At 35.4% G+C, this 11,703-nt stretch overlaps 1 protein-coding gene across 1 annotated transcript in view; it reads right to left on the bottom strand.

The window, feature by feature from the left end:
- LMBRD1 (LMBR1 domain containing 1) overlaps positions 1 to 11,703 on the bottom strand; it is an 80,328-nt gene that overhangs the window by 11,162 nt on the left and 57,463 nt on the right. Inside the window, exons 10-14 of the mRNA XM_005875867.2 lie at positions 5,719 to 5,783; positions 5,270 to 5,372; positions 4,673 to 4,777; positions 2,394 to 2,543; positions 1,053 to 1,131 (exon numbers count right to left, since the gene is read on the bottom strand). Coding sequence (XP_005875929.1) covers positions 1,053 to 1,131; positions 2,394 to 2,543; positions 4,673 to 4,777; positions 5,270 to 5,372; positions 5,719 to 5,783 — 502 coding nt within the window. The remainder of the gene's footprint in view (positions 1 to 1,052; positions 1,132 to 2,393; positions 2,544 to 4,672; positions 4,778 to 5,269; positions 5,373 to 5,718; positions 5,784 to 11,703) is intronic.

Here is an 11,703-nt window from a genome sequence, read left to right as displayed (position 1 = left end):
TTCAAACGGCTGGATCCGGCCCGCAGGCCGTAGTTTGCCCAGGGCTGCCCTAACCGCATAATTTAAAAAACAAAACAATGTTTTAAATTCTCTTGAACATATACCCATAGAGTTTAAGATCATTTTATCTGTGTGTTTTGTCCCTCTGCCTACAAAAGCCTTCTATAGGAGCACACATACCAGATAAATCTTTAACCTTGAAGCTCCGGTTTCTTTTTGACTTCCATTCCACAATGATCTCCTCCAGGTAGAGTAAATTACTTCTTCCTCTGGGCTATACCTGTATTATTTACCTATTCCTGTTACTCCATCAAATTCTATAGTTGGCCTCACTAAAAAACTCAGAATTTATTTTTTTCATAATGATACCCATGAATGGTTTATGAAGAAATATACTATATTTGACATATTACTTTACCCTGAAATAAAAGCATTTTGACAGCAGTGTAGAAAAAAACCCTGTAAATTTTGAAGGAATAAATCTGAAATCCTTAATCAGGATAAAATATTATAATATTCAAAGGGAAAATAATCACCTTAGCACACAGAAAATAGTGGGGGGAAAGTGATTCTCTAAAAATACATAGAGGTTAGGAGCACAGGATCAGAGTTTTTCTCAGAATACACATGAAATACTTAGCATTGTGCCTGGAACGCAATTATATGTTCCTAAAAGTTCATGCTATTATCGTTAACATTATTAACTAAAGTGACTAGGTTTGGACGAGTTAAAAGTTGTTTTAGGTCACAGGTACTTTTGATCTTGGTCCTAAAAATTATGAATTCCACCAAAGAAAAAACATTTAAGAATGGCTTCTTATATTAGTAAATGTGATAAATTGTACCTACCTTTATTACTTCCTAAGCAACTAATTTATAATGGTTTTTTCCTTAATTAAAATCATTATATCATCAAGAAATTCTACTGAAGAGACTTACCAATTTCTTCTTGCTAAAATTCCTTTGTCACTATACATTAAAACAAATGCACCACATAATGAACACAGCAAAATGTAAGGAATACTTTCTTAGAGTTGTAAGAGTTGCTTTACCTTCAGGGGCATCTGCATCACATCTCTTTGGCACAGAAAGGGTTGAGTTGCCTTTATAATCATCATAAGTTATATTGCTCTGAAAGATGAAAATTAAAAATCATATTTTGATTCCAAAGTAATCACAATAACTTTATACTCTGTTTTCTATTAAACTACATCTAACTAATACTCTAAATAGTAAGTTTTAAGATAAACTTAACATGAAGATTTTATTGCAACAATCCTTGGGTCCTGTGTTGAACAACAGAAATTCTTCCCAGAGAAAGAAACCACTTATTTTTCCACAGTGAAGCAAGAAAAGGGTATCGTTGGTCCATGGAAAAGCACGATCTTCATTCATTCAAAGAAAAATGTTTAAAAAGCATGACCCAGTGAACTACGTGCTGGGGATGAGGCAAGAAGAGAATAAAAAAAGTATAAGAAGTAAGATTTATGATTCGGGTGATCTTCTAGTATTGTGTTTCCCAAACTCAAGTCATTCCTGTACCTCCACCATGATTGCTCCTCCCACATTATTACTTAACTTTATTCAATGAACCTTAGCAATATTATAGATGGTACTGACTGAGGGCTTGATGTGCTAGTTAGATGTGTTTGTCTCTAACTACATGTTAAAGTAAAAAAGAATAGAGGATAAAGTATAGGATAAAAAAAGGAATGATCTGAACAGACTATCTTAACAATGAAGACTCTATTAAAGCAAGGCTTGAACGAGACCCTGAAACATGGATTAGATTTGAATTGACAGAAAGTAGAATAAGGTATTTTAGGAAAAGGAAAAAATACTAAACAAAGGTTGAATCAGATATGGCCAAAATATTTTAAATTGTCAAAAAACCCAAACTAGCTGCCCAATTATAAATAGGAACCATAGCTGCCTTTGAAAGATCAACATCAAGAAATCAGTGTTACAGGTAAGAGAACACCCAGTTACCTACAAATAAAATATTTATAAAGCATCTCTGTGGCATTCATAGTACTGATGAGCAGACATATTTTTCTTACCAAAACTTTTTGGGGAACTATATTAATAAATTTACTTAAAATGCTATTTTAGAGGAAATCTTATGGGTTTTATTAAAGTTCTGATGTAAAGCTCAGTAGCTTAGCACATAGGATCCATTTAAAAAATATTTTAATAAATAGTGTGTCATTTTTAAAAAGAACTTGTAAGAAACAAATATAAATATGCTCAAAAATGGAAAAAACAGGTTTAGCAAAGTTAAATTTAATCTGAAGAACTCATATCTTATGCTAGCCTTCATAAATTAAAATTTGCTTTAAAATATCAGTATATTTAAAATATCAAAATAATGAATTTTTAAGTTTTGCACTTACCTCTATTAAGTAATTTTGGCTTCCATACATAACATACTGGGGAGCAAGACTATAAATCATATAGCTAGTGTGAAGGACAATAAGCAGAAGTATCATGCAGAGAAATAAGAGTGCCTGGGGCCTGGTCCTGCCTCTTCTGATTTTATATAACTGGAAAGAAAAAAGACAGTAACAACATTTCAGCAATATATTTATTTGTAAGGCACTAAATCCTGCTCATGTTTTAGGGGCAATGAACACAGTTTAATCAACCATTTCTTTTTTCAAAATAAATACTAAGAATTCTTAATCATTCCAAATAATTATAAGGATGGTAAAAACAATTTTCTCCCTGCACAGATTTCAGGTTTAGATTTGTTTATTTCAAAACTAGAGGCCCGGTGCACGAAATTTGTGCACGGTTGGGGGGGGGTGTGTCCCTCAGCCCGGCCTGCACCCTCTCGCAATCCGGGAACCGACAGGGGATGTCCGACTGCCGGTTTAGGCCCCATCCTGCAGGATAGGGCCTAAACCAGCAGTCAGACATCCCTCTCGCAATCTGGGACTGCTGTCTCCTAACCACTCGCCTGCCTACCTGCCTGATCACCCCTAACCACTCTGCCTGCCTGCATGATCGCCCCTAACCACTCTGCCTGCCTGCCTGTTCACCCCTAACCACTCTTGCCTGCCTGTGTGATCGCACCTGTTTGCCTGCCTGCCTGATTGCCCCTAACTGCCTCTGCCTCAGCCCCCGCCACAGCGGCTTCGTCTGGAAGGATGTCTGGAAGGTCATTCGGCTGTCCGGTCTAATTAGCATATTATGCTGTTATTAATATAGATCATGGCAAAGCATCTATATCCAAAGGAACCTTTAAATTATTCATGAAAAACTCAGGACCCAGAGAATATATCAATATTTGTATGGTCTGTTTCCAGACAAACATTCTAAATTTATTGCACAATAGCATCTGTAAGAAGTTCATAGAGCTAAGAATTGTGAACTACCTCTAATTCTATCTAAAAATTAGAATTAGTTTAAACTATAAGTATTTATTTGTGGTTTTATATAATAATACACAAGAACAGACACATCACATGATTATAAATATTCATTTCTATGAAATACTCAACATCCTCATACTGTCATAAAATCTAGTTTATGATAATATGACTACATATTCTCATATGTACCTATACCAGAGCAAAACTAAAACATATACTAACAAATACAAGGAACTAGGTAGCTTGCTTCAATGGCAAAGCACACTTTCATTTTAGCAATAAGGTACCACCCACCTGTTTTATTATTGGACTGTGGTATAACATAGAGTAATAGAATTCCAGTTCTGGATGGGGTGATGATATAATCACCTAAAATTTTACCTTTCCCAGCTTCCCTTGCACCTAGTAGTGGCTAGCAGTGATAAAATATTAAACATCAAAGAAAAGTCAAAGTCTACTGGCAATTTCTGGGAAAATTCTGTTTTATTATAGGTGTCACCCATTCCTCCTAACTACCTTTTCCTTATGTAACGTGGACAGGATGAATAGAGCTGCAGCTGTCAAATTACAATAATGAGGGAGAAGCCAAAAGGATTACAGAGATATTGGTTTGACATTTTTGAGCTACTAAACCAATGCCAGATTTTTTTTCCACAGCAAGAAGTCACTCATTAGTTCAAGCCACTATTTAAATGGTTTTCCCTGTACTCACAGGTAGAAGTAGTCTCTATCTGATACAGCTTCATTTTAAAATTCTTAATTCACCTCAAAATGAACATAAGAAGAAAAAACCCTTTCTCTAATCATATAATGATCTTTAACTCCTAGTAAAAAGGACCATCTTTTGAACTACAGTGTATCCAATTGTGCTTCAATGTGTTTCCATGAAGCCAAACATTAAGGAAAATAATATAACTTCTAGACCAGAGCTTCCCATCCTCGGCGCAGGTGACGTTATGGGCGGGATGAGTCCTTGTTGTCTGAGGCTGCCCTGTGCACTACAGGCTGTTTATCAGAATCCCTGGCCTCTCCCCACTAGGTGCCAATAGCGCCCCCTAGTGGTAAGAGCTGGAAATGTCTCCAACATTGCCAAAAGTATCCAGGGGGCAAAATCACTCCTGTTTAGGTAATAACCAGTGCTCCAGACAAAAGCACTTTTATGTTAGCATAAAGTAAAAAAGCTAATTTTCCATCACTTTTAGTATCAACGTACTTAAAACTTCTATATTATAAATATAACTTTCAATAATAAAGAGTATGTACAAAATGAAAGTAATAATACTGTAATATATACTCACTCTAATCCAAAAGAACCATATGCCAATATTTCTAATCCCCGCCATTGAAGTAAAAATAAAGTACATAATAATAATTGTTATAAGAATGTAATCAAGAGGGAAAACCTGAAAAAAAAAAGATAAAATTAAATTCAATACACACACAGGGCTTTAGAAGTCATATAAAATTAATTGAAATGTCATTATTTATATTTGGCAAATGTTTAAAATATCAACCCTGATTTAAATCAGGCTACTATAAAAATAAAAAATAAATCCCCCCAAACAATTACCAAACTATTACCAAATTGTTTAGTACCATTATCATAAGAAAAATCCTATAACAAATTAAGCTAAAAATTACATTTAAATATGAATAAAAAACTTCATCAAAAATTAAAAACAGGAATTGCTTAAAAAGCTTAAGAGTTCAGCAATATATCAGTATAATAATCCTTAAAGCAACATATCAATGTAAAAGTCATGTGTAAATAAAAAGCCAAATCAGCAGAGGGCACAAGCATATATTGCCAAGTATTAACAAGTTTTTCAACATAATAATTTGACAGTTTGTAAGAATATGTGCTAGAATATAAAATGATTGTTCTTTTTACTTACTCTTTGTAGTAAAGGCAAAAGCATATTCAGTGGATTACTCAGATTAGTTCCAAAAATTATGAAACCAGAATTGATTCCAGCTGAATGAAGAGCTTTATCCAAACTAAAAAAGTAAAATAAAAATTATAGTGATGTTTACATATTATATGACCACATTTTCAGTTAATTTATAACTTAAGCATTCAAAATCAACTGAGTCAAAGCAAACCTCAAAAAACAAATTAAACGTCACTTAAATATCTTACAGATATTGGTCAATTAATAAAGAATAAAGAAATACTAACTACTATTGAAACGTTTTAGTCATTCTTTGAGTCAATGCTATAAAACACTTCAAGTAAAATGGCTACTGAAGATGAACAGATTATAGTAATAGAATTATTCATGGAAAATGTGTAACATCGTAGGATTTATATAAGTACTTTAGTAAATGTGTCTAGTGTACTTACTTTGACAAGAAGAGAGAAATTACAAACAGCAATGCAACTAAGATGAAAAATATTCCCCAAATGATCTAAAGGCAAAAATAATAATAATAAAGTCATTGAAATATAGTTCTAAAAGTTGACATTGAAAGCCTAAACCATTATGTTCAATATGAGTTGCTGGTATATGACCATGATCGAACCAAAATGATCTAAGATAGATTTTAATTTAGTATATATTTTTAGGCATTTGTCATCTAAATTTCCATGATGACATTGAGAACATACACAAAACAGACAAAGCATTTGAAAGTCTTCATCTATAAGTAAACAAATGAGACTCTGCTAGGTCAAATAAAAGGTTTATTTATATCCAGTTATACACATAAACTTCAAAATTAATTGAAAAGTTAAGACTAATAGGACTACATTAAGACTAATGTACACACACAAAAACCAAAACCAAAATACTTATCAGGTTATATTTAACTTGTTAAAATATGGAATTTGGAACATTTTCCCATAGATATAATGATGTACATATATATACATAATATACATATACACACCTATATATGTACCATTTATATACACATATATATTGTATATGCCAATTATATGTAAAAAATTATATCATTGCCCAGAAAAGACTATATAACTGAAAATATTCCTGAAATAGAATACTAGTAGCACCAAAAAACTGTCATGTAAAATCATGTTTCTGTGGAGAAATGTGTTAAGCAATGTAATTGGTGGGACATATTTCCTTTTAATGTCTAAACTTTATATTAGGTAAGGTAGAAAATAAGCAAAACAATTATTGGAACTAGGTTCCTAAGAAATAAAATTGCAGAATAAAAAAGGGGTAAAACCAATGTTACTAATAACCTAGGCTTTTTGTTCTTGACATCTCAAGTTCCAGAGACAACTAGCCTGAAGAATTCACAAAGCTAAGTCCATGATTACTGAAAAATACATGTGTTAGGCAAGCTTTGTTCAGGTATGAGTTATACTGTTGTTGGTCATAAGTTCAATGTTGTATTGATCAGCCGTTGATTTCCAAGTCCCAATCCAAGCTTTTCTAGGCACTAGACTAGAGCCTCACTGCTGCACTAATGTAAAGATGGTTTAGACACCTACAAGTAGATTTACTCTTACATAAACGTCAATATTCATATCACAAAGTTCCTGACAATCTACAAAAGACCTTGTAGGTTACATGAACTCTAACACTCAATTACTACCAACAAAAAACATCCAAATCAAGTTAGCTTAAATTAAGAAGCACTACACTATAACCCAAAATGTACCTCTCAAATAAAAAAATGATCAAGTAAAACTTTGGAGAGAGTAGTTATCCTTCCAATAAATATTTAATAATCCTACTTTAGAGTTAGAAAGAGTCCGTCATTGCCTTTAAGCATTCTAACGTAGTGTGGCCTATAATAAAGAAAAACCACACATGCTTTAAATACTACTATCTGAAGGACATCTGCTACATCTTTAAACATAATTCATATTCAATTTCAGTGGATGCTAGGATAACAGAAATAAGTAAAAAAAATTTAAAATATTCTCACAGACCTTCAAAACAACTACACACTGTCAGTGTGTAATAAAATTAAATTTCACTGCTTGCTTACCTTATGAAATTTAGTTATGTTTAGGTTTGTTTATTTGTTGGAGGGTTGGGAAAGAAGTGGGGCAACCTGAATTACAAATTTTACCAGTTCTTTATTTTGGATCTTCTTCAAATAAACATAAACATGTTTTTAAAAGTATGTGTACACTAACAATGAATAATCTGAAAAGGAATTTAAGAAAGTTTCATTTATGTAACATCAAAAAGAATACTTAGGAATAAATTTAAATAAGGAGGCACGTGATATATACTTAAAACTATAAAATATTGCAGAAAGAAAGGAAGAAAGACAAATAAATGGAAAAACATCCTATGTTCATGAATTAGAAGGCTTAATATTGTTAAACTAGGGGCTAAGTGCATGAATTCGTGCACCTTGAAAGGAACTGTGGGCCACGAGGCTGCGGTGGGCACAGGGGCGGGTCTCGGCCCATCCTCCATGCCCCTACCTGGCCCCTCCCGCTGAGGCCACTGGTTCCCTGTCTGCTGGCTGCCCTGCTCCCACTGCCACTGATGGCACAGAGCAATTGGGGCTGGCGCCAGCAGGGGGTGTGAGCAGGGCCAGCGCCGTCAAGTGGCAGCTGATGCCCTGATTGCCCCTCAGGAGTACGGGGAGGTGGAGAAGTCCTCAGAGGCAATAGGGGCCAGCAGCCGCCACTTGCACCCGCTGACAGCACTGAGCGATCGGGACCAGCGCCAGTGCAAGCGGGGCCATCACCAGCAGTGGGTGCGAGAGGCGGCTGCTGGCCCTGATCGCCCCTCAGGAGCAGGGGGAAGTGGAGAAGCCCTGAGGGGCAATTGAGGCTGGCAGCTGCCACTCGCACCTGCTGATGGTGACAAGCAATCGGGACCGGCGCTGGGTGCTGGCAGCGGGTGCGAGCAGGGCTGGTGCTGGCAACAGGTGTGAGTGTCAGGCAGGACCGTGGCATGCAGAAGCAAAGAATTTTCAGTAACCACCAGAGGCTCGCCCCAATGACAGCAACCGGTACCCTGCCTTGGTCTGACGCCCCCTCGCTCATCTGCTCCACCATCCCGCTGCGGCTGACGCCCACCATGTTCCACACTCTGCCACCTGCTGCCAATGCCCACCATGTTTCGCGTACACCCCCTGGTGGTCAGCACACATCATAGCGACCGGTTGTTCAGTTGTTCCACTATTCAGTCTATTTGCATATTAGGATATATATATATATATATATGACAATACTACTGAAAGTGGTCTATAGAGTCAATGTAATCCCTATTGAGATCACAATGGTGTATTTTTGCAAAAACATAAAAACCCATCACTACATGACTCACACATCCGAATTTCAAAACTTACTACAAAGCTACAGTAATCAAAACAGTTTTGGAACTGGCACACAGATGCACTTATAACCAATGGAATAGACCCCAGAAATAAACCAGCATACTTATGGTGAAATGATTTTTGACAAGAGTGCCCAGCCCATTCAATGGGGAAAGGATAGTCTTCTCAACAAATGGTGCTGAGAACAGGAAATCTATATGCAAAAGAATGAAGTTGGTCCCTTTTCCTTTACCATATATAAAAACTAACTCAAAATAAAAGACCTGGCCAGCATGGCTCTGTGGTTGAGCAACGACCTATGAACCAAGAGGTCATGTTTCAATTCCCAATCAGGGCACATGCCCAGGTTTCAGGCTTGATACCAGTGTGGGGCTTGCAGGAGGCAGCCGATTGATGATTCTCTCTCATCACTGATATTTCTCTCTCTCTCTCCCTCTCCCTTCCTCTCTGAAATAAAAACATACATTTTGTAAAAAATAGAAGACCTAAACATAAGACCTAAACCTGTTAAACTCTTAGAACAAAACTCTTCATGGAGTTGGACTTGGCAATGTGGAGAAGAGACTGTTCTATAACAGGACAGCTGTCTATCTACAAGCTGGATCTTGGCCAGAAGGGGGGTTGCTTTCCATAAACCCCTCTTAGAGACTGTCTGATTATAACTGATGTTTATTGTGACATACATCAGCACCCTTTCCCTACCTCCTGCTATGTGCTGGCTCCAGAAACAGGTTGTTGTTCTGACCTGGTCAAGTATGTAATTTCCTATACCTGGTAGTATTCATGTACTAGTACCAGTGACTATTCCCCCCTTTTAACGTACACAATCCTTTGACACCTGTGAAGTGACATGGGGATTCATCTCATTTTGCAGCCACCAAGACAGGCCTTGTATGTGAGTTTCCCTTAATAAACTCCATTCATTACTGGAATGGAGTGGCCAGCCTCTTTCTTCAGTCTTTCCCTGCCCTCCATTTATGAAGGTAGTCTCAGGGTTTTTCTTGGGGTCTGCATGTACCAACAGGCAATTGTTTTTAGATATAACCAAAGAGCACAGTCAACAAAAGAAAAAATTGGACTTCATCAAAATTAAAAACTTTTGTGCATCAAAGGACACTATCAACAGAATGAAAAGACAACCCAAGAATGGGAGAAAATATTGCAAATTATATGTCCAGTAATGGATTAACATTCAGAATATTTAAAAGAACTCATAACTCAACAACAATAAAAACATAAACAATTTTAAAATGGACAAAGGACTTGAATAAAATTTCTCCAAAGAAATTATACAAATGACCATCAATCAAATGAAAACATGCTCAACATTACTAATCATTATGGAAGTGAAAATCAAAACCATGACATACCACTTCACAACCATAGGTTAGCTGTTACCAAAACAATGGAAAGTAAGTGTTGGCAAGGATGTGGAGAAATTGGAACTCTTGTGCACTGCTGGTAGGAATGTGAAATGCGCAGCTGCTGTGAGTTTGTAGATTCCACAAAATGTTAAACACAGAATTGCCATATAATCCAACAACTTCATTTCTAGATAGATATTCAAAAGAACTGAAAGCATGGAATCAAACAGACACTTGTACACCAATGATCATGGCATTATTCACAATAGCCAAAACTTGAAAACAACCCAAATTTCTACCATTAAATAGATGAGTAAACAAAATGTGGTATATACATACAGTGGAACATTATTCACCCTTAAAAAGGAATAGAATTTTGATATATCTACCAATGGATGAACTTTGAAGATATTATGCAAAGTGAAATAAGCCAAATACAAAAGGACTAGTATAATCTGTTATATAACATTCCTGGAATAGGCAAGTTCAGAGAGAGAGAAAGTAGAAGAGAGGTCATTAGGGGATATGTGTCTGGGTATGGGGAGAAATGGGGAGCTATTATTTAATGGGTACAGCAGTTTTTTTGTTCAGGATGGCAAAAAAGTTCTGGAAATGAACAGTGAATGAAATTAGTAAGTATATTGCACAATATTGTGAATATACTTAATGCCACTGAATGTAAACTACAAAGGGTTAAAATGATACATTTTATATTATGTATATTTTACCACAATATAAAAGTCTGAAAAAAATATATGTGATACAATTATGGACATGAATTTATAACTTTATATGCAAATACAAGAGGAGTGTGTGTGTGTGTGTAAAGTAAGAGGTGTATATATAGTAAAATCTCCACGCCTGCTTCTATGCTTCCTTAAGTTCCCATATGTAGGGATATCCTCAAATTACATTTAAAACCTATTGAATCTACAGGTTACCAAGGCCAATTAGTTGCACAAGCTCAAACTATGCCCTCCTGTCAGAGGAAAGTTTAATAAAATATTTAATGAACATTTTAGACTATGCTTAGAAATATATTCAGTAGTATATATAAATGCTGCTTTAAGGAGCCATTAACTTATTCTAATTAGATGCCTATTTTTATGTCTTCAACACAAAACTAATTTTCTCCCTTCAGTTACATGACAGTATTTTTAAGAAGTTGAAAAATCCTAACTTTAGAACTATACCAATAGCAGCTGCAATTTTTTGAGCTGTTTATATCAAAAGGCAATGAAGAGCATACATTATTTCACTTAATTCCTATAATGAAAATAAAATTAAGAATATAATTCCATTAAGAATATAAGTCTATGCACTGAATTCCCGTGCTTCTGAAATGAGATGTGCACCTCCTAAGGAGTACATGGCCATGTGAAATCACAAGATCAATGGGCAATGGAGATGGTTTATGAAAAAAAATGTATATAACTCAACCTTTGCATTTTCAAATTTCCAAATTTAATACATCTTATAATACATCAAACATGGATTATAGCACAGAGTAAAAGGCATTACTACTACAAAATTTTGAGATAGACGATAACGTCAAAGAAACTTTGTATCAGGAGTTTCTCACCAGTCTTTTATTTTTTAAATATATTTTTATTGATTTCAGAGAGGAAGGGGGGGCGAGAGAGAGAGAGAGAGAGAGAGAGAGAGAAAGAAACATCAATGATGAGAGAGAA

Source organism: Myotis brandtii, unplaced genomic scaffold (assembly GCF_000412655.1).
Source record: "Myotis brandtii unplaced genomic scaffold, ASM41265v1 scaffold471, whole genome shotgun sequence".
Classification (NCBI taxonomy): domain Eukaryota; kingdom Metazoa; phylum Chordata; class Mammalia; order Chiroptera; family Vespertilionidae; genus Myotis; species Myotis brandtii.
Note: the sequence above shows the minus strand (reverse complement) of the source record. Positions and strands in the feature narration are given on the sequence as shown.